Source organism: Xiphias gladius, chromosome 1, assembly GCF_016859285.1.
Source record: "Xiphias gladius isolate SHS-SW01 ecotype Sanya breed wild chromosome 1, ASM1685928v1, whole genome shotgun sequence".
Classification (NCBI taxonomy): Eukaryota; Metazoa; Chordata; class Actinopteri; order Istiophoriformes; family Xiphiidae; genus Xiphias; species Xiphias gladius.
In genome coordinates this window covers 25,966,375-25,990,201 of record NC_053400.1, presented here as the reverse complement: position 1 = coordinate 25,990,201, position 23,827 = coordinate 25,966,375, and the positions used below count along the sequence as shown (strand labels likewise).

General features: G+C 41.2%; 2 protein-coding genes across 3 annotated transcripts in view; one reads left to right on the top strand and one right to left on the bottom strand.

Annotated features, from left to right (window-relative positions):
• zgc:158482 (uncharacterized protein LOC100009650 homolog) overlaps nucleotides 1–1,601 on the bottom strand; it is a 30,105-nt gene extending 28,504 nt beyond the window's left edge. Inside the window, exon 1 of the mRNA XM_040135681.1 lies at nucleotides 1,579–1,601. The gene's annotated coding sequence lies outside the window, so the exon portion shown is untranslated. The remainder of the gene's footprint in view (nucleotides 1–1,578) is intronic.
• Nucleotides 1,602–2,744: 1,143 nt separating this feature from the next.
• Nucleotides 2,745–23,827, top strand: part of pde8a (phosphodiesterase 8A) — a 45,046-nt gene continuing 23,963 nt past the window's right edge. The window contains exon 1 of one of the 2 annotated variants that reach the window (XM_040136862.1): nucleotides 2,745–3,341. In XM_040136862.1, coding sequence (XP_039992796.1) covers nucleotides 3,189–3,341 — 153 coding nt within the window. In that variant the 5' untranslated portion in view covers nucleotides 2,745–3,188. The remainder of the gene's footprint in view (nucleotides 3,342–23,827) is intronic. The other variant, XM_040136870.1, reaches the window with a different exon arrangement.

The following is a 23,827-nucleotide window of genomic DNA, read 5'->3' as shown; positions in this document are numbered from 1 at the left end:
TAAGTAAGTAGGGACCTGAAATGGGCCTTTTAAAACAGGAAATCTCTTCACCTGACGGAGTTAATGTGAATCCTCACAAATGTCACTGATCGGCTTCAGACTCTTACTCGTCAAAACAAAACTGATAAGGGACATAAACAAAGATAGTGGAAAAGAAAAACGTGAGAAATGTGGGATGGCAAATAAATGTTTACACGTGTGCTACGATAAGGAAAGTAGGATGTTTTTTTAAATTTATTTTATCAACTTATTGTTGGTAAAGGGGGATAATGGGTTCATCCTTTTTTTTTTTTTTACATTCCGCTTTAATTAGTTTGCTTCACAGTGTTTTTTCTAAACAGAGTTGCCAACTTACAGTTCATTAAAACATATAAAAACATAGTCTTTGCAGTGAAGAGCATGGGATCTACAGTGCACATTGTGTAAATGACGAAAAAGGGTTGGAAGCTTGTAGATTTTTTTTTTTTTGTCTGTACTTGATCATATGATCGAAAACTAATGCAACAACAGATACACTTGTCATTTTAAGTATATCCGAGTTTGAAAATTACAGCATATGGTTTAAACAGCCAGATGTTCACTCCGATACCTACTGTACGATGCATATATTAACACTATAGCAATTACAGAAACATTTGTTTACCCTTTCATATTAAACATGCATGCTAACATGCACTGACATATTCAGGCTGTTTGCAAAGACATTTGTCCCTGTGTCAGCTGAAAAGCTGTGAGCTATAACACACCGTGCAGTCAAAGCTCATGACACAAGACAAGGTTAGCTACTTGGCTGACGACTGATGTGGTGTTTTATTGAACTCGATTATACTGGATTGTACCGATATATGGTCATATTGTTGTTTCCTGGGGAAAAGTACACTTGAAGATATAATGCAATCCAATACAGGAAAACCATAAACTACCGCCTCATAAAAATTTTATAGACTTGAGACAATACCTGTCTCACACAATCTTATTTATAAAAAAAAAAAAAACACTGAGCGTTATGAGTTTCATAAAGGACAGCATATCAGCCGTATACTTTCAGATTTTGGACAGTTGGTTGGCCAAAACGAGAAATTGGAAGGCAACACGCTGAACTCCTGGAAACTGTGATGGGCCTTTTTCACTGCTTTCTGACATTTTATAGAAACAAATAAATGATAAATTAATTGACAAAATAATTGCCGGGCCAATCAATGATGAAAATAATCATCAGTTGCAACCCCGCTAACAATTAACTCCAGTAGGCTAATTTCCTCACTGATGAACTAACATTTCACAATAATCAAATGATTTTTAAAAAAAAAATAATTTCTCATTACACAGTCTATTTGTTCATTTATACATTTTACTCTATGTTTTTGAAATATATTTTTTTAGATATTATGATATAATTTTATGATAATGTGACTTTAAAAAAATAAAAATAAAAAAAAATTGTAAGCCATTTTGGCCCAAACGGTTCTCCATAGCCTTGACATTGTGTTACTCGGGGGTTCGGGAAGCGTTCGGCCCGCACTGCGGCACGAAACTGACCTCGCAGCGGACAGAACCGTGAAAAAAAAAAAAACTCACCGACAGGCAGCTTTTCGCCCGGCCCTTCGCGCGTGCTTCCTGCGGGAAAGCGTCCGGCGTGCCCGAACGCCAGCTCGGCGCTCGCCCTGCGTGAGCCCTTTTCCTGCTTTCAAAGTTCCCACGGAAAGCGGGGGGCCACCCACCGGCGCCGAGCACGACGCCGATTAGCTGCGCCGAGCTCATTTGCATTAACGTCAGTAAAGGCTGTAGGTCAATCCTTGCGGGTGCTTTTATTGGATGTGCCGCTGTCAAGCAGCGCTGAAGAATTGGAAGGGCAAACGCCAGAAAAGGCAGAGAAAAGACAAACATTAAAATCAGCATTATGTAGCTCGACTCTGCCTTACCTCCGCCCTCGTCAACCTTAAATAATCCTGCCGTCCACGGTTCCAGATCCGAAACTTGCGGACACGGAGCGGTCTTGTTTTTTTTTTTTTTTTTCTTTCTTTTTTTTTTTTTTTTTTTTTTTTTTAGATTTTTTTCTCTCTCTCTCTCTCTCTGTGTCTCTTAAGCGATTGCATTCTCCAGAGGTGGTACCTCCACATATTACAATCCGACAGCCTCTACATCCTTTTTTTCCTCCAGAACGAGAGAAAATCGTGGAGCCTGGTAACGCTGTAACCAACTGCACCCGGGTTTGGACCTCTTATATCAGGCGGATCATCCCCAACCGGGCAGCGGATGCCTGAATGGAGCTTGAAAGCCAGCCACCGAGGTTTCCCCGCTTCCTAAATTGGTGAATTTGGGCTGATTAAATGGAGTGTTCCGTCGGACTACATGACATTATGTTTCACGGAGGGTCCGCGGCATCAGAGCGACCGGCCAGAATAACACTCTGCAGTGTGAACGTTTCCCCCTGTTGATGATGAACCGCTCAGGACTGGAGCAAAGTGTCGTGAGAACCGGTTTATGGCCCGTGTCTTGAGCTGAAGTGGGCAACCAGATTGTTAGAGAGAGAAAGAAGGAACAAAAAAAAAACAAAAACAAAAAAAGCATCATCTTTGATGGCTCTGGGGCTGGGGAGGACGACTACAAATGAAACCTTGGACACAAAAATGGATAAAACTATTGCATGAAGCTGGCGGGGGGGGGACCGCACGGTGTGTGTGTGCGTGTGTGTGTGTTTTTTTTTTTTTTTTTTTTTTTAGGCCTACTTGATAACACTGAAGTTGAGGGAAAATGAGAAAATGGTGATGTGGTACGAAGAAGGCGAGAAGAGGAGCCGGAGTGAGGGATAAAATCGTCCATGGGGATCTGAGCAGCCCAGCTGAAGAATAACGGAATCCCAAGTTTTCGAGGATAAGACAGCTGCTTTGATTAAAGCTCTCCAATTAACTTCATGTGGAAAAACAGAGGGAGGAAATCAGCTTCCTGATCGGGGGGTGGGGGATAGAAAGAATATATTATTCATGCCTTGTGTAAGAGCAATTGGAGAACCGGCTTCGCTGTGGCCTAGATGATACATATGTATGTATTTATATGTATCTTAAAACATGAAACTTTAGGAGGAAGAGTGGACCTTAAAAATACAGAGAGGGAGGGCGAATGACACTCGAGTAGCCTCAAAGTAAAAGCACTTGCGCAAAAAGAAAAAGGCTGAAGTGGGTTGAAGCATGGGCTGTGCTTCAAGTATTCATATCTCTGATAGGGTGGTCTACCACAGTGGAAAAGAGTCCGAGGATTCCCACTCACCCCAGCAGACTAATACCACTCAGCATCAAGGAAATCCTGCCTCGGGACTACCCCTAAAACCCCAGAGCTGCAAGGTGAGGGAACCAGATATTGATTACATTTACAGACACAGGAGCACAGTGTGTGTGAGGTGTGTGTTGAGGTGCCTGCGTGTTACATGCAATTTAAAGATAAAGAACATGAGGAGTTATGCAATTCTTAAAGTAATGATTTTTGGAGCAATGTTGAACAGAAACGCCAAAACCAGAAGTTGTATATCATATTTGATATCCCGGGAGACTCAAGAAGGGGGGGGGTAAAGCCACTATAAAGTTGAACTCTCAGTGCTACAGGGACAGCCACTACGTTGTAGTCCCTATATTTACTTATTTTTAATAGAATTTGCAGTACTTTCATTTGAACTCCCTTCAAACTCTGCCGGCTATGACAGCTTAGCTACTTTTTTTTTTTAATCCAGAGGAACTAGGCCATGATTCACACTCAGTGGAAGGTCGTGGGGTCACCGGCCTCCACGCTAAACCTGGGGTGTTGTTCTCTCTGTAGCTTTTTATGTAAGAGTCAGGATAAATCAAACATTCGTAACAGGGTTCCGCTGCTTTTTACATGTGCATGATATGTATAATCTCACTGCCGGATTGATGGACGTTATAGACCCAAAATCTCAGCATGAAGCGCCGACTTCTGTTGTCAAACGTGATCCTTTTCCAGTTGACACAGCTTTGGCCTCTGCTTCACCTTTCTACCAGTTAAGCTTTTTCAATAGGATGTCCCGTCCTGCGGGATCTTTATGGAGGCCTCATCTTTGTGTTGAACGCGTAACATTGGACGAGTAATTTATAGGAACATTTAACTGTAAGTGTTTAAAAAAAAAAAATGGGCAGGGGCTTGCGAATGGAAAGTAGGAGTAGTTATTGAAAAGGACTAATTGATATAAGAGCAAAAGGTTTTCCATCAGTGTGTTACATCATTACAAAAAATTAACAGTCCCATTTGTTTATTGGACCACAAATAATTACACTAACAGAGGATCACAAAATTTGCTGCGCCTGCCTCTACGAAGGGACTAAATTAGTGCTTCTAATCAAGATAATGATGATTTTTGTTATTATTTGGCATTTATGTAAGAGGTGTAACAGGTTACACATGCACATAAGGACTACCTATCACTATTATTCAGATTAACAGGCAGATGTGTGTTTGGATGTCATTTTTTGCCGCAAAGTATGAAGGGAAGATCCTGGTTTTCATGTGTGGCCTCATCCTGTTTGTAGAAAATGCAGTAATTTAGCAATATTGAGTTGAGAACAGTCGTCTGCCTCTAAATGAAGAAGAATGATGTAGAAGTCTCAAGGAGTGGCACACTGGTTAGGGTAGCTCTTACTGTGATGTTTTCGTGCGTGCGTGTGTGTGTGTGTGTGTGTGTGCGTGTGTGCATGTGTATGTGATCACCCAGAACATTAAAAGCGATAACTGGTTTTGATGTTGTGGCTGATCGGGTACACATCTTCTGGCATCTGCAAAGAAAAAAGTGTACGTTTTTTTTTTTTTATTTTTTTTTTAGAAGGGATAAAAAAAAAAAAAGTGCGATCCTATGAATTTAGTCGTGCATGAGTGTGTCTGTGTGTTTGTGTATGTTTTCGCGAGTATGTGTGTGTTTGTCTGACAGACCGCAGGCTATTTGAGGGCCTCTGTCAAGCTGAATTTTGTGGCCAAATGTCACCGCAGGATGCAGTGAGAAGTCAGTGTGACAGATGCCCCCACGTCAAGACGCCCACTGTGCCTTTGATTGAATTAGTCCCCCTGATTGAGTTAGACTAATGGTATACAAATCTCCTTCAGCTGGAAATGGTTAATCCCTGTTCTTAATGTCCCCAATGGTTGTCCCCAGTGAGTGGCCGGGTTTAAGTTTACCATAACGTAAAGAAAAAGTAAGTCGCAGTTGCTCTCTTAAATAAAAATCACGTGTACGTCAGCTTGCCATGATGCGTTCGAGGCTCAGTGATACATGCCATTGATTGTTCTTAGATTGTGTGTTTGCACCACCTAGATTTAATAAGGTGTTCTGCAACACATTTTCAATGTAAATAACTCTCATTTCTTTCAATTCATGTGGAATATATTTGGGTATAAAGCTTCTGTTTTTTTTTTTTTTGTCACTGTTTTATTTGAATTAGTAGGGCTGCACCAGATCCCTGTAGGTGTCACTAGAAAGTAGATCTAAAACAATTTAGTTGATTTGAAAGCGATTAGTTGATAGACAGAAAATTCATTGATAATTTTGATAACCTTTTGGTTTTAAAGTCCTCTTTCAGGTAATAATGCCAAACATTCTCTGGTTCCAGCTTCCTAACTGTGAGCATTTGCAGCTCTTATTTGTCTTTTGTGATTCGAAATTGAATATCTTCGGGCTTTAGACTGTCGGTCACATTGGGCTTTAGAAAGTTGTGATTGTAAAAATGTTTAATTTTTTTTCATTTTTTTTTTTTTTTCACTATTTTTAGACCAGACGACGAGGAAAGAGTTGGCAGATTAATCAATAATGAAAATAGTCATTAGCTGCAGCCCTAGTACAATGTGGATCAACATCATCTGAAATTGTTTGTGTGTCCAACTATTATGTGCTTTGTTTTTAGTCTTTGCTTGCATGTTTGTGCCCTGGCTTGTGTCATTGTGATTCTGAAGGGAGCACACACCTTCATCCCCTGAAGGATAATAATAATCACCCAAATCTACACACAGCAGGCAGTAGCTACAGCAAAGGGCACAAGTCTAGCATATTACAAAACTGAATTAAGCAAATGTTAAAACTGTGCTGTATCTTTGCTTACTTTTTTTTTTTTTTTTTCCACAATTGGACCGAGTGTGTGACGGGGAGAGAGTGTGTGCAAGCGTCTACAGTGTGAGAAAGATTCAGTAGAAGTTTGGGATTGTGATGTGAGCCTTTGTCAAGGGTACGTTGCCATCTGGGCTGCTCTGGCGATGATAAGGCTCAAGTACAAGGTCCTGTGATAGTGGGCATTTTTGTGTGTGTGTGTGTGTGTGTGTGTATATATAAAGGGCCAAAGAGACAGAGAAAGACCTCAGCCAAACACAACACCATTTATCTGGCCTTGACTTTTCCAGTCTGATTGCCCCCACTCAAGGAAATCAAGTAGCCCCCCCCCACACACGCACACACAGCAAATGTAGAATCAGTTTTACCGTTACCTCTTACTGTAAATGGAAAAGGGCAATAAAAGGTGTTACGCCTATAAGTATCTGGAGAGTAATACCATCTTGCTTGCTGCTTGATTCCAGCCTCTGCAAGCATTAACATAAGTGGTGGAATCACTCAGCCATACCTCAGACTTCCCCCATTAAACCCTCCCATCCCAAGAAGTGACAAGGCACACAAGGTTGCTTTTTTTCTAAACTAAAGCCTCAGTTGGGAAACACTTAACTGTTGCTAACTTGCAGCACAGATCTTAAGAAGCCTCTGAACCACACACCTCATGTGATACATCTTACTTACTTCTGAAGAGAGTATAGCAAGATATGATACACCGCTGACCTGGGCAGCCTCTCTCCATTTGTCAGTTTTCTCTCCCACCGTTTTTGTGTGTGCTCTCTGGTCAGTTGTGTGTGTGTGTGTGTGTGTGTGCGTGTGTGTGTGTGTGCGCGTGTGTGTGTGTGTGTGTTTAGTCTAAGTTGAGAGTCATTGGGTAATTTATTCCAGAGGAGGGCAAAGGCTTAGCATGGCGATGAATTAATCCACTGTGCTTTTTCTGCTAGCTGAGAGGAGGAGGACTGATATTGGCTCTTTTTCTTTCTCTCTCTCTTTCACTTTCTTTCATTTGGCTATCAAATTTTCTACTCTCTTTTCCTTGTGTTTCTGTTGCTCTATAAAAACTTTTGTTCTTAGATATTACTCTCTGAGTGTCCACAGTTAATACATTTATCTCCATTTAACTGACAGCTGTTTTTATTGTCACAATCCCATATATGATTTAATGCACAATAGGAGCAGTCTCCCTCTGTGCACCCATAGAAATGTCAACATTCAGTTGACTTCAATGGCCCTGCTGTTGTCTTTGTCTTTACAGATGCTGATTGGATCAAGTGATTGACTATGTTTGTATATGTCTATCAAGGATGTCTGTCTGTATGTACAAAGGTCTTTTATAGCTGAAAGCATGGCACTAACCCCTGGCACGCTGCCGCAGTTAGTAGTTCGATTCCCACTGGGCCGAAATTTTGGTGCTGTAAGGCAACCTATGGACAAAAACATCCACCCAAACAGCACATGTATGTTTAAGGAATAATTTGAAATTTTGCTCTGCACCACTCTCATGTCTGTACAGAAAATACTTGGGGGAACAGCTAGCCTGGCTCTGTCCAAAAGTAACAAAATTCTTCTACCAGCATCTCTAAAGCTCACTGATTAACTCTTTTATATCTTGTTTGTTTAAATTTGTAAGAAAACTGAAGTGTAAAACTGATAATTTGCTTTTTTACGGAGAGTTATTTGCCCGGATTATTTCTTGGCCGGGACCAGTATCATGATACTGGTCCCTGCCAAGAACTAGTCCATGTAAAATGGTGAATTGTCATTTTTATGCTTCAGTTTTTGTACAGTTTTAAACAAATGAAATATAAAATGTTAATGAGTGGGCTTTAGAGGAACGGGTAGGGGGATTTTGTTAAGTCAGGCTAAGTGTATCCCCTTGTTTCCAGTCTTTATGCTAGGCTAAGCAAAGTGGCTGCTAACTGTAGCTTCATATTTAGTGGAGAGTGGCCTTGATCTTCTAATCTAACTTTTGACAAGAGAGTGAATAAGCATATTTCCTAAATTGTAAAACTATTCCTCGAAGATTGCTACATTGTCCTACTTTTAAATTCATTGAAATAAAAAGAAAATTCCCAACCTACTTGAGTACAGCCTTCAAGTATGACTCTAGCTGTTCATTATGTTTTATTTAAACAAAACGTCAGCCGCCGTGTGACCCTCTGTTTCCCTTCCTGTCTGGAGTGTCTGCAGCGGCAGTAAGGGGGGGGGGTAATTATTTTTTCTTTCTGCCATGTCATTTATCGCCACTGGCACATGAGCAGAAAGAGTTGAGGGGAAGCGAGATGGGGCCTGTGGAGCACCCACAGTCCTCTGATTGATGTATTAGCTCTAGAGCTTGTCTTTCTACAAAATATTAGTACTGTATACAGCAGGAGATGTCCAAGAATTCATGGTTAAATGTGTTAACACGCTATTTATACATTTCATTTCCTAGAACCAGTTTGTTCTTGAGAATTAAGCAGCTTCAGTACTCGATGTAATGACACCAAAGTCTTCCACTGTTGACAGCATGAGTGTTAATCCGTAGTAGAAATCAAATTAGGATAATATAATAAATCCTTTTGTCATCTTGAGCATAGATACAGTGGGTCTCTTCATCTCTGAGAGCTTGCTCACTTGAGGTGTCAGTTGGGTGCATGTACTTATGAAACAGAACCTCCCATTGTTTTTGAAATAGTCTTAACAAATAAGGCCACACTGAAAGCTTGTTCTGCTTCCCCTCCAGGTTAAGAATTTAATATCATAAGGTCAGCATGTGATAGTTTCACGAGATTATGGAAATGGTAGTCTTCCAAAACGAGGCACTATAAGTGTTTACTCTGTAGCAGCGCTCTCTGTTCAGTCTCAGAAGCTCACAGGAATGTAGATGTGAGTGGGCCCAGGTCCACTGGTGGCCCTTTAAGCTCCTCCTCGACTGTCTCTCCCAACTTCTGTGCTTTCCGAGCTGTGAGCATCTGCAGGGGTTGCGGTGTCGTGCTGCCGATGTGTGTTTCAGACGTAGCTTCCTGCACCGTGCATCTAAACCTTTAGGGCCGAACGAACTGGAGACTACCAGCGTGAGTCAAAGTGGACGGGGAGGTGGTAATTCATGGAAAACGGTCTTGTGTCAGAAGCCAGCTAGGCGTGCAGTTCTTCTGAATTTTTAGTCCACTGACTACTGTTGTGTTTTGCAGCCGTCACTACTGTCACTACCGAAGTAGATCATTGTTCTATCTATCAGTTTATTTGTCCCCAAAGGGCAAAAGGGGCAAAAGGGGCAAAGCACAAAACAATTTATAAATTTGTTAAGGAAAAATTAGATTATGAAAAAAAATAAAATAAAATCATTAAATATTTAGAATTTGGGTCATCATGTAACCTCATGCTCAGAGACTTTAATTGTGAGATCACAGAGGGTATGGAAGAATTTTTGTTACTGTTAATTTTGGCGAGCAGATACAAAATGTGTGCATACACTATAGTATCCCTTTAGTATACTTTATTTTGCTGGCTGTTTCCCACTGTTTTTCCAGTCTTTATTTTTAGCTAAGCTAACCGGCTGCCGGCTGTAGCTCCATATTTACCACATAGACATGAGAGTTTTATTGATCTTGTCACATAACTCTCGTCAAGAAACCAAACAAGTGCCTCCCAAAATTTTAAATTATTCCTTAAAGATGGAGTCACAGTAGTCCAGAAAGAATGTAATGTATGGTTTTGCTCAGAGTCTTTCTATATATTCAAGTTTTCGTGCCATGTTTCCAATTATCCCTATGACTCTTCTCTTCAGCCTTTGGCAGTCTTCAAAAACCTCTGAGTCTGTTTGTTCATTGGTGCCATCACAACCATTCACTGTTTGAGGCATATTTTGAATTTGTTCACTATACTGAGATCTCTCAAGGTCCCACGCTTAAGAGTGGTTTTTGAAATTTACACCACGTACAAAACACACCATCATTGTTCCTCCAAAAGTAGATTTCATCTGAGAGTCATTTCTCTTGCATAGTGGTACAGTGTCAGTGTCCATAGGCATGTGATGAATCTCCCATGGAAGAGGACCCTATGTGTCGCCTGTGGACTGCTGTAACCATGCACAATACACTGTTAACAATGCTAAGAGCCACGTTAACAGCATCTGGTTACTTCAGCACTCTGGCCATTTTCACGCTCCCTCATGCTGTACAGCACTGTAACTTGAAAGACTCCTCCTGGGGCAAGATTTACAAACCACCAGAAATCGGTAGATTTTAGTATTAAAATACAAATCCGATGGTTATTTCTCTGCAAAATTTGACTGTCGATCTAGAACTACTTTAGCATCAAAATGCTCCCAAGGCTTTGACTTCATTTTACTGCCTTTACTAGAAAGCACCGAGCAGACAAGAGCCTCACTGGATTTAAGTGATCAGGCCTGCAGCTTATTGGCTGTAGTAAACACGCAAGACACTCATTCACCTGCTGAACGCCACATTAAGCCAGCGGTGCTTGTGTCCTTCCTTGTTTAGACGGTCAGCTATGACGCAAAACTCTCTGGAGTGTATCTGGCTTTTAGCTCTGAAGATATACTGTACCCTCAGTTGTAATGTCCCTTACAAGTTTTACTGGGCAGAGCACAGATGATGCACGTCGTCTGTGTAGTGAGAGGTGTGCGGTTGCAAGGACACATTTTGGGCCCAGTACAACAATTCAGTCCAAAGCTCAACTCATGTTTTGACCTTTGACTAAACAATAACATATACAGACTGGTCAGTTCCCTCTCTTGGTCACTTTTTTGAATTTTGGCTAATGTGACTTTTGGTACTGCAAAGATTAGACTTCATCGTATGCAAAAGAAAATATCATAAGGATAGTTAAATGTAACAGGACCGTAATATTTCAAACCATTTGGCTTTGACATGCAAATGGATTTTGGAGCCTGATGAAGAAACCAGAAGTGAGCCTGTCTGCATTGCTTGGCTCAAGCATGAAATTCAAGTCTAAATGTACATATGTATGTATTGGCCCGTAACATTTGGGCCTTTGATATATCATCGTCTTTTCCCCACTGAGATCCAGAGGTCAAGATGAGCCTATCCGATGTAGTCTGGTTAGTTTTAGCCAAAGAAAATTAAATACACATTTTGCTTCTTCTCTTGAGTCGATCTAGTCTTCACAATATGTCAGAGAAAGCATATTTTAGCGTGACTTTACTTTGACCGTTTTGAAAACATGTATTCCAAAGTTTCAAAACAATAAGTTAAAATGATTCACATTAATTATGTTTGAGTCAGCCCCATTTATCCTGTCGCTACCAAGCACATTGGAGCATTTAGACTCTGAATGTGGTGAGATATGTAGAGCAGCAGACTTATAATCTAGTGGAAGCCATAGGAAAGCAGGAAATGTTTCAATGGAAACTATGAGAATACGTTCCCCATTAAAAAAAACAAAACTTTGCATGCACACGAGAAACGGTGAAAGATATATTTCAGATTCTAATAGTTGTGAAAATTCCTGCATGTCCATGAAAAGCACCTTTGTCATTTATTACACCTGTTGCACTAGCCTGATTACATACCTCACACATTGCCTGTTTTTACTGCGTGCAGTGTGCCAGAATAGTCGCTTGTAGCTATATGAAATTTTTTTTTTTTTTAATTTTTATACACTGCTGATTTTCTCCTTCAAATTATTATTGCTAATGTCTGCACGCAGTCAGCATAGTTCAATATATCAGTTCCCCTTTTCCTACCCTTAGCAGAGGCTTTTGTGCCCAACAGTTTCTGCATAAAATCAGCTTCCACATCATTTTTCTTGGCTAAATAATCGGATCCTTAAATTTGATCTTTTAGTCAGAGTTTGTGTGTTATTGTTGTTTTTTGTTTTTATGTATCCATATTGATTTTTTTGCTTACAGTGCTGCATCACATCACTCTCAGCTTAAATGTCAATCATCTGAGGCCCACAAGAAAACGAACCCCTTGAAAACTCATAAACTATTGACATTCATGTCCTTTTATCAGGTTTTTAATTTTAAAAAAAGTAGGTTTGAGATCATACACTTAATCAGGGCCATAATGAGTAGGAAAAGGAAAAGGTAGGACTTTAAATGAAATGGTATCAAACCAAGAAGCTGTTGAGTTGTCAGTATATCCATAAACATTAAATAAGTTAAAGATTGAATTACAGTTGTTGTACTTCTCCATTTTCTAATGCTCAGTTTACATCATTATTGAGTATATGTGATTGTATTTTACTTGGTTTATAACCTCTTTAGGAAAACTCTCAGTTTAAATGTCAGGGTTAGTATAGAAGCAGAAAGAGGCGTAAAGGATTTGAATCTTAAAAGTGGCCCAATTGTGAAAAGTAACAGGCACTGAGTACTTAGAAGGTAGATAATCAGATCACATAATTTGAAATCACCTATTCAAAATTTCAAAGAGGCAAATTCTAACTATAGGGAAATATTTCAGTACAATAAGTATTTAAACTTCAACAAGTTTAACTTCCTAGGAAGTTATAGCCTAAATTGTTTTAACATGAGATTCCTATAGTGATAGGGGTAGATGGGGTGCAAAGAGAAACAGAATTTATGATACAATTTGGTGGCAATATTAAACTCATTTTTTAAAATTTTATTACTTTTTTTTTTGTCTAATACTATAGGCACTTATTTGAGACCCATAACCTGTTTATTTTGATAATGCAGCAGGATCATTTGCAAACAATCTGGGCTTTATCTTTATGTGTGTTTACAAACTTCCATGAATGTGAGTATTGCCATGCAGTCATCAAATCCCCATTCCTCGTGTGTGTGTGTCTGTGTGTGTGTGTGTGTGTGTGTGTGTGTGTGTGTGTGTTTAAATAGAGTATAGTTTGTGTGCCAAGCCCCAGCCCGCTAATCAAGCGCGTGTCACTCACTGATCCCTCACGCAACGGTGACATCAGTGCTCCTGTTTTAGCAGGTGAAGAGGAGGGGGAGTCCGGTGATTATCTAATGCTCTCAACAGCCATCTGAAGAGCCCCAGAGATGTGCTTCTGATATTTAAAAAAAAAACACACCTAAGCTGTTGTGTAGAGATGGAGCCCCGCAGCGTTGCAGATAGTGCAGGGGTGGTGTGGCGGCAGTGGGCGTATTGTTAATTCTAATCCTCTCTTTTGGCCACAGGGCTGGTGAGGTAATTAAGATTGTTCAGTTTTGTATGGTTCTGGCAACAAAGTGACTGTAGACTAATGATCTCTTATTCAGGCCAGACGGTCTTCTTGTGTAGCTTGTTGTTTGCACTCTGCTTGTCTTGTTGTCATGTCTTTGGCTGTACTGAGGAGGAGGGGCCGACTGCAATGGAAAGGTTCCCGGTAAGATTACAGTACACTGTAGTGTCACTGGACCAGGCAGTGTCCTTGTTAGACTTACCAAGCTCCTTTAGCTTGTCCTTTTGCTTCATTGGCCCCTGACCTTACCTGGAATGAGCTGAGAGAGAGAGGGAGGAGAATGCTAACTACATGCGCCTGATCAACAGCTGCCCATGGTTCACAGTGAAAATGACACTCTGATGGAAAGCAGAGACACTGTAGAAAAAAGTTGGAGCATTAACAGTACAGCTGATGAATGCAGGGGGGACACAGTGAATGAAAAATAGAAAGACATACTTATAAGTATTCTGTGGTGTGTTTATATGCAGAAAAAATGAAATGGAAGAGGAGTAGGTGTGAATAAAAGGGAAATCCAAGCAGTCCATTACACAGGCCTACAGTCCAGTAACGGTGGTGTTGAAGAAGGCTGCTGTGGACAGAGGAAGTGGAGGAGGCTTTAGTAAGGGGCTGCTCTACAGCCCTGGATAGCTTAGGATTGTCCAGGTCTTATGGGGATTTCAGGGTAATCTGGATAAGGACAGAAATACCTTGAAGGTGAACATTGGAGAAAGTGCTCTGCCTCTCGTGGGTCTGTCCTCTGCCTAAAATTAATTTACCCGCGCTGGTGGTGGATACAGAGGGCATCATCTCCATCTTTCCTTTTTAAAGGGGCACTCCATCGATTTTTACACATGAAGTTCATTTTACTCATCATGAGGTTGTACTGCACAGCCAGTGAAAACAATTGTATGCGTGTGTCTGTAGTTCTAAAGGAGCTTTGTAAAGTTTAACAGTTTCTTTTGTGGGGCTTGAGACTTTAAATTGAGACAGAAAGCCTGCGTTACAAAATGGAAGGTGTGAGGTTTGAAAGAGGCCGGCATTTAGGAAGGTCTAATGAAAGATGCCATTGCATCATGGAAAATGTAGGATGCAGTCTTCTTGGAGCTTTAAATGGCTCAAGTTTCATTGCTTTGATCCACTGTTTTTTGTTTTTGTTTTGTTTTTTAACCTATCTCCCTATGTTGTTAGTGGCTTAATAAAAATTGCTGGATTATCCCTTTAACCTTGCACACTTGCTGCTTGATAGTTTGTAGATGCTGTCTGTCTTCACCAGGCTGAGGAAATCACTGACTAAGAATCGAAAGTCGGCTTTTGCTCATACTGCTATGGCTGCCCTCAAAACTAGATAATAAAAGGGTTCGGGGTCATATTGAGATCAGTTTGGAGGCATACTGACTTCAGTGTGCATATAACCAGTTTGAAAAGATGGAAATGGAATTGGGAAAAGTAAGACACAAATTTAGATAAATACAGCCACAGGAGATGCACAAAAGCGGAGGGCGTATGGAGATGTGATCTCATTAAAACCTCATCTGTCTTTTGAATTGAAGTCTCAGAAATCCCAGCCTCAGCTTCATCAACCCAGTTTGGCAGTTCGCCTGTATGCAGCTATGTGAGGAACAGCTTCACGTATTTCTCTCCAAATTTAATGAGTGCATCTCTCTCCTGCTCTGGCTCTAAATCTCATGTCCCTGTAGGCCAGCGTGCGAGGGCTCTGAGCACGGCCTCTAACCCTCATCACTTGGCCGGTCGGCAGGAACTTCTCCACTGCCAGGCCACAGTTACTCTCACTGGCTCAGTGACGTACAGATCGGATGCACGCTCGCGCCACTATGGACACGGGGTTTGCAGGCAGGGCCGGGCAGCATCAGGAGCTGAAACAATGCAGAATGCACTATGACGTCATACAGGTGTGCATAGAATCCAAATGCACATTTTATTTTAGTCAGAAATACAAACACACACTATTCAGATTTTTTTCTGTGGGAGCAGAATAAGCCGTTGCGTGCTGCTGTGTTGCTCTTTTGAGTGTCTGTGTGTTGTTGTGTGCAGTGTGTATGTGCACGTGTAGGTATTAAATATCTACTTCTTGTTTTTTCTGTGCCTGGCTGAAAAAAGCCAGAGATTGCACTGGACCAGCAGTTCACATCTGATGGTCTTTGTGTGATATCTGAGGCGATGCTTGCAAGGTGCGGAACACCAGTGAGAAACAGGGACAGGTCACCAAGGATGAAGTAACCTATCCATTTTCTGCAAACTCTGTATTTTTAAACCACGGACGTCATCCAAGGGCGTTTGGGACTGAATTCCAGGACAAGTTCAGTCTCCTGTGAGTTACTCGGTGTCTTCCCTCTGTGTGTGTATGTGCATTCCCGCATGCTTGAGTTTCCGCACTATCTGGTGAGGTAGGAGAGATGTCACTGCAGACAGAATAAAGGTCAGGGCGTTCTCTGGAAGCCCTGCTCGAAAGACAATAAATGTGTATGTGTGCATGTGTGTGCACTTTTATGCGTGACCGATTAGAAATTGCTGTTTTTTGGGACAGCATGTACAGTATAAGGGTTAGTTCACAATACTGCGGGACATACAGAGTAAATAAGAATACTTCATTTTGCAGAGGGTGACGTTTTTAAAGGCCATCATTTTTGACAGTTAAGGGGTGTGTTCTTGAGTCAAGCTGCAGTTTTATTATTTCATTTGTTTCATTAAAGATCTACTTTACATCTCAAAGTCGTATTCATTTCATCGTCAGTTTTTCTTTAAAGATCAGTGTACATTAAGTTGCATGTACAGCCAGCATAGAGCCTGGTAAGCTCACACTGCTTAAATGATTAACTTCCCCTACCCGTACTTAACTTACTGAAGATTAAGTCAGCTAGCTTCTTGAGCTAACGATGCACACCGAGAACAGACTCCACTGTCACTTTCCTCTGTGCATTATTCAGTTTGCCCTGATCTTAATTAGATAACAGTGATGGGGCAGAGGGGGGATCGCAACAAAGCCATAATGAAGTGGAGCAAGGAACAAAGTCTTGTGTATGGGGAGGAATGTAAGACATTGTCAGTCTTTGATATTGCAGGCCATGTTGCCAGATGTCAGGGCGGACTGTACGATGACTGCATTTTTGGTTTACATGGCATGATGACGGGTGTCGGGCCTGTGACATGATAGGTGTGGCAGGGATCTGCAGATTGTCAGTCTGTCTCTTGGTTTGGGCTTGGTGGAGATATCCTTGTCAACTTTAGATGGGTAAGACGTAAAATAAATAAATAAATAACAATAATGAAATGTGTGATGTTCTCTTGCTAGACTGACCAGTGGGCTCCTGCGCTTGGAAGCTGACATAGATGGGGCCTCATTGGGTTCATGTGCCTCTGCTTTTCATCCGCCACCTCAGGTTTTTGGCAAGGCTTGCTAATATCACAGCTGAAAGACGTTTCGGTCATTTATCAAGAATAAACTCCAGACGTCTCTTGTTCCAGCTTCTCTTATGGGAGGATTTGCTGCTTTTCTCTGTTTCATCTCACCATAAATATAATATAATATCTTTGGACTGTTGCTCCGTCCAAGACCTTTTGATAATGTCAGCTTGAGCTCTGGGAAATTTTGATGGGCAATATTTAGTATTATCTGAAAGATAATTGACAGATTATTTGATAATCAAAATAATTGTTAGTTGCGACCCTAGATGATATTATTATTAATATTGCATTTTTTTTTCTATCTTTGATTTATATTACTAATATTGAGTTGATTGCCCAGTAGGGACATCCCAGCCCCCAGTGGTCCCATCTTGTGTGATCTTTCCCAGGATTTGTTTAAACTTTTTCCCTGTGAAAGGATTTTTTTAGTTTATTTGCCTGATGTCCTTATCAGCAGGAATTTATATGACCGTTTTTTTTTTTTTTTTTTTGGAAAGTGCTTTGTATATTTACATGGCACTTATCTTATAGTTAGATGTGAGATGTGATTTTTTTTTTTTTTTTTTTAAAGTGTTGATTTTACAATATTTGGAGAAAATTAAAAGAAAACAGTCACTTTCCTGTCTCCTAAAATGTGAAGGTTTGGGAACAATTGTCATAGAGAAGTGAAAGGAGGCACATTGTTCATTTCATGACACCGCATCTGACACACATTGATAAACAAGAAAAAACACTGGGAGATATTAGATGAATAAAAAAAAAAACATCTGGTTGAATCTAGTTTTACACTGAAGATATTAAATGAATATTTTATTTAGAGCATGTTCTTTCCAGGACATTGCAGTTTTTGTTACAGCAGATTGGTCTTTCCTCTGTGGTAGGTTCCACCAGACAGACAGACAGACAGAGAGAGAGAGACAGAGAGAGAGAGAGAGAGAGAGAGAGAGAGAGAGAGAGAGGTAGGAATACAGAGAAAGTAAGGATGTTCTGGGACAAACCGATCCACAGTGGCCTAGTTTCCCTCAGCCATGCCAGTGACTCAACTAAAGTCTTCTGCCTGGCTGACTGTGGGCTTGGTCACCATGGATAAGACATGTGGACAGAGCCAGAATACACACGGTTGCAGTTATTTTTCTAAATGGATGAACTGCAATTATATTAATATGTTAGACAAATGTCTAATTTTTATTTGGGTGGGGGAGGTTTTTTTTAATCTTTTACTCAGGAGTCTTTTTATTGCTCTTTGTGTGCAGTATTAAAGCGTTTAATTAAGCCTTTTTTAGCGCATTGTTGTCGCCTGTGCATTTCCAAAGTGCTTTACAGAAGGACATGGACGTGTACTGTACATCAGATAACAAAAGAATATGATGAGAAAGAGATAAAACATGTACATAACAATACATCAGGTAAAAAGTACAGAGCATTTTTGCGTGAGAGCCCCTGCATGTAGATGAATAAGTGGTTCTGAGAGCAATGGCAAACAATATGTTCTTAAAAAAAAAAAAAAAAGGGAAGACTTGCTAGGAAAGGAAGTGCTGGTAACATGGAATTTTGGTATTAATGTCTTGATTTCTGAAGTCTTAATCCCAGATTTTGTGTGTGTGTGTGTGTGTGTGTGTGTGTGTGTGTGTGTGTGTGTGTGTGAGAGAGAGATTCTTGCAGGACCTAGAGTGCTAAAGTAATGAGATGACCAACAACTCAGATTTCGTTTTTTTTTTTTTTTTTTTAAATTGTTGAGGCAGATATCACCATCTCATCAACCTAACAGTTTTCATATCCATCTGTATATTTTCTACATCACAACGCTGTGTCCAGAATTGCTCACTATTCACTATATGGTCCTCTATATAGTGTGTTCACCAGTTTGTAGTGTGGTCCAAATGTCTGGTGAGAATTATTGTACCCTATACAGCGAACTAAAAATAAAGAACAATGCCCTACAGATGTAGTGTACAATTGATGGCCACTAAACCAGAGCTACTGTGACTACCAGCGCGGCGGACGACAGGAATGACTTGAGTAGTGTCCAGAAGTGCTAACTGATTTTCCCAACTAACATTTTATATAGCCCTCTACATAAAATCCCCCGTATAGTGTGTGGTGAGTAGTGAATGATTTCGGACACAGCCATATTCGTTCTTGATAGAGGTAGGCTATAACCTATCTCAGCATGCATTTGGCGAAAGGCAAGGAAACACCCTGAAAAAGGTTGCAGGGCAACTGCAGGTCTTATAGAAGTCATATTTAGGAAACTATACATGACATTTACTGTATATTAAATCAATTTGGCACACGCTGTTGTCTGCAGGTGCTCACAATAAGTGCATTCAAAGTCAATAGTATAAAATGTTGGAAGTGAAGTGAACTAAATTTAGATGTGCAGCCTACCCAAATATATTTGTTTTTAAAGAAAAGAAGAAAAAAATATATATACAGCATATTTGTAAAATATTTCTAAACTTATTTAAGCATATTTTTATGAATTAATATATACATGTTAGACAAGATAATGGACACTTTAATACAGATTTTATAAAGTAAACACAAAACAAACAGTATATCTGTTATATGTGTCTGTAACATACTTTCCTGTCATTTAATCAATTACGTTTCGTATGCTCAAGTGCAGTTTCATCGACACCACCTGTTGTGTTTATTTGACATTCTTTTAAAATAGATGTTATATATCACTACTAATTATACAAAAGTGGATGTTGTTGCGATACAAGACAAAGTGATCTTTTTTGATTTGTCGAGATCTACTTGGTATATTTCTTTGTCTTTTCTCAGTAAGTTTGGTCTGGCTTACCTTTGCTTTTAGCGATCTCTTTCAACTTAGAGGTGTGTCCTGTGCAGTTGGCCCTTCATAGCTGGTGGTTTATTGGTTATTGTGGTGATATATATACTAATTTTCAATTTCCTATTTGTGGATTATTTTTTTTTTAGTCCTAAAAACAAATAAGTAGGTACATTTTTTTTTTTTTTTCCCAAATCATAATTCCTATATATTGTCATAGCTGTCCGGTATTGTAGCTGCTATAGGCTATTATCATACCTATGAAAACCATGTATATCCAATGTGTCAACTTCTTAAGAGCTAAGGAAAACATCCTTGTTTTAGCTTCATCAGTACTTTCCCCCCCCCTACAATTCACTGTGTTTTACAATTTTAAATGTTCTTAACCAATAAAGGAATCCTTATTAATCCTTCAGTTTATCTGAAAAATTCAGAATCACCAAATTTGGAGACACAAGCTTTTCATTGGACAGCAATAAAATACAGTATATGATTCTTACATATTTTTGTGTAAATTAACTTTTAAATAGCAATCCATGTATGATCTAAAGTCAGTTGAAATTGATTTAGTTTAACTAAATTTGGTTAGGTGTTCGCCAGGCTAGTCATTGATTTTGTCCGAGTTAGAAGTGGTTACAGGTTTGAAACCCCATTGTTATCGATGGCATCAGCGCGGATCGATGGGCCGAAAATGTAAGTGGCCACACATGAAGGTGAATTATTCTCTTTGAGGTAACACACACAGCATGGGCGGCTAGCACTACTATCTGAGTGGCTCAGCGTGTGGTCAGGCTGATGTGTCACTCAGTGCCATTTAGCCCGTCACTTAGCTCGGTGTGTGTGAGAGGTAGTGTGTCTGTCTGTCTGTCTGTCTGGTACATAGTGTGCGTCCACACCTGTGGCTGGGACTGCTGCCCTTAATCAGACCTAATGAAGAACATTGATTCATCTCCATTTGATTCACACTTTTAGACGGGAACACACACGGACACATACGCAAAACACGCGCGCGACAACCCCGCCACTAGTTGTGAGACCAACACTTTGACTTCTTTTAAGGAGGAAATGCTGATCTTGTCTAATGCTCCTGTAGTGTTATCAGCCGTGAATATAATATTCTACTTAACCGCATGTGGAGAAGTTTTTAAGGAGAGATAAAGTGATGTTAGGGAACTGGAGAAGAAGTGGAATCAGAGAATGGGAGGAAGAGAGAGAGCGCATTAGCTGGAGAGCTGTGTCAAAGTGAGGGATTGTTGGTGAACGGGGCAGCCATGCACATTTTCCTAAGGAGCACGAGCAGGGCAGGCATCCCAAGATTCCCTGCATCCTGGTCCCAGCTCTGGGGTGGAGGAAGCTGTTTACTCTTTCTATCTCTCACTGCTGACGTCGGCGCACCGAACAATGTCATCCAATTTCCTGTTTTTCACTTTAGTGGAAAGCCACTCTCCCAGTGTGCATGGTGTAGTGTGCGTATTTGTGTGTGTGTCTATGAGTGTGAGACAGAAAAGCTGGTGAGGAGGAGGGAGGAGGAGGAGGAGGAGGAGGAGGAGGAGGGGGGAGGAGGAGGAGGAGGAGGAGGAGGGAGGAGGAGGAGATCTATAGGGCCGGATACACGGGGAGCAGGATACAGGGTCAGAGGCAACTGCGCTATGTAAATACATTAGGTGTATTGAATGAGAGTAGGAGGAGACTGCAGACTGTCCTGATTGCTGCTCAAGATGACTGTAGACACCTAGCAGCTCTGATGTGGTCAGATTTGGCCTGAACAAGGAAGAGAAGCGGGATATAACATGACAAGACTGTTTGAAGCTGTCAGCCTGGAAACTGTCACCTGATGGCGACGGATTGATTTTTTTTTTTTTTTTTTTGAGGTCATTTTATAAAATGACGCTCAAGCTTTTGATTTAGGATTCCTCCCTGGTATTTAAAACTACCTAGAATATCAACTGGGAAAAGAAGGCAAGCAGTTCCTGGACCCCCCCCCCCCCCCCACCCCCCCACCCCCCAGACCCTTAGAGGGCCCGAAGGCTCCAGGTTCACTGCGTGCCAGTTGATTAATTTATTCACCGGACACACTGGATTGGTATCACAGCGCAGATACTGACCATGTTTATTGAATCAGGTCTTGGCCATGATATTACCAATCCACATTGGTCAATTTCATTATAAAATTCAAGGCCTCTGCCATCAGCTGCGTGTGTTTAGTCATTGTACGCCACTGACTCAGTGTTTAGTACCACAGCATCCCTGGCATCCCTTACATAAAAACGATTCCGATAAGTTCCTCCCAGATTGGCATACACATTTAAAATTTTGGAGAGAGAGAGAGAGAGAGTGAGCACAGGTAACCTGGCTCCGTACTCTGTAACGGCAGATACTCTGAGGAGAGGTATTGGATTTAGGAGAGAGTGTAAGTTTGTTTGGTACTCCACGTAAGTAATATAAAAACTGAAGTGATAAGGCCCTTAAAGGATAGATTCACATTTTTTCGAGTCTCACTTTTTTACTGTATATATAGACATGTGAGACATAATGGTAGCCTATCATTTAAGGGGTCTTAATTATTTTTGAATTATTTTGTGCTTATTTTGATTTTATTTTGCATGTAATTAACTGGCAAATGAGTTAATGTACACAATGCATAGAGGGTGAGAGAAACAGGGAGTCCTGTAACATTACTGATCATTGATATTGATTTATCACCAAGCTTCACTAGAAAACTGATTCAAGACAAACTACAAGGAACAGAATTCACTGCATTCAACTCACACATCTATTCCAAGTTTTTGCACTGAGCACAACTGCATCTTCTGCACTTTGCCCTGCCGCTCAACAAACTTGTCGTTTTGATTAACAAGTGGCCCTGTGCACAGAGAGAGAGAGAGAGAGAGAGACACACACGGAGACAGAGACAGAGACAAAAACAGAGAGAGACAGAGATGGAGAGAAACAGAGAAACAGAGAGACAGACAGAGACAGAAATAGAGTGACAGAAATAGAGAGACAGAGAAACAGAGACAGACAGAGACACAGAGAGAGACAGAGAAACAGAGAGAGACAGACACAGACAGACAGACAGAGATACAGACAGCCAGACAGAGACACAGACAGACAAAAACAGAGAGACAGAGACACAGAGTGAGAGAGAGAGACAGTGTGAGAGAGAGAGACAGAGACACAGAGAGAGAGAGAGACAGAGACACACAGAGAGAGAGAGACACAGACAGAGAGAGAGAGAGAGAGAGACAGAGACACACAGAGAAGCAGAGAGACACAGAGACACAGAGAGAGACACAGTGAGAGAGAGAGACACAGAGAGAGACAGAGAAACAGAGAGAGACAGACACAGACAGACAGACAGAGATACAGACAGACAAAAACAGAGAGACAGAGACACAGAGTGAGATACAGACAGAGACAGAGTGAGAGAGAGAGACAGAGACACAGAGAGAGAGAGACAGAGACAGACAGAGAGAGAGAGACAGACAGACAGAGAGAGAGAGACACAGACAGACAGACAGAGAGAGAGAGAGAGACAGACAGAGAGAGAGAGAGACACAGAGAGAGAGACAGACACAGAGAAGCAGAGAGACACAGAGACACAGACACAGAGAGAGACAGAGAGAGACAGAGACACAGCGACAGAGAGAGACAGAGACACAGCGACAGAGAGAAACAGAGAGACAGACAGAGACAGAAATAGAGAGACAGAGATACAGACAGAGACACAGACAAAAACAGAGACAGAGACAGAGTGAGAGACAGACACAAAGAAACAGAGACAGAGAGAGAAAAACAGAGAAACAGAGACAGACACAGAGAGAGACAGAGAGCGAGATCCCAGTGTGACTGGTACAGCACAGCAGCATAGAGCAAGAGGGCGGGACGTGGATTACATAGGCATACTACCATGTCCGCACTGCCCGCCTGCCTGGCCTACATGCTCACTCACTTCCCCTGCTTTGTTTGCCTCTGGTTGAGTGCCAGCATGATGTTTGCGAGATGCAAATGCTTGGCTGAGTGATTCATTGCAGTATGTGCGTGTGTGTACTGTACAAGAGGAGTACGTTGCCCGAAGAGGCTGGCAGACTGGCTCAGCTCTTTGTGTGCGTGATTGTACGCGTGTGTGTGTGTGTGTGTGTGTGTGTGTGTGTGTGTGTGCGTGCGTGTGTGTGTGTGTGTGGGGCAGGCTGGCTATGCGACTTACACAACCTCAGCTGCAGCTGCAGTTGCATTGGTTGTGTCGGTGTCAGTTAGAAAGGGAAGTCTCCGTGGATGGAGACAGAGCGCTGTGTACTGCTCTTGCTAGGCCTCGGCTAGCTGGAGGCTCTGTGGCCAAACTCCATACGTCAAGACCCTGA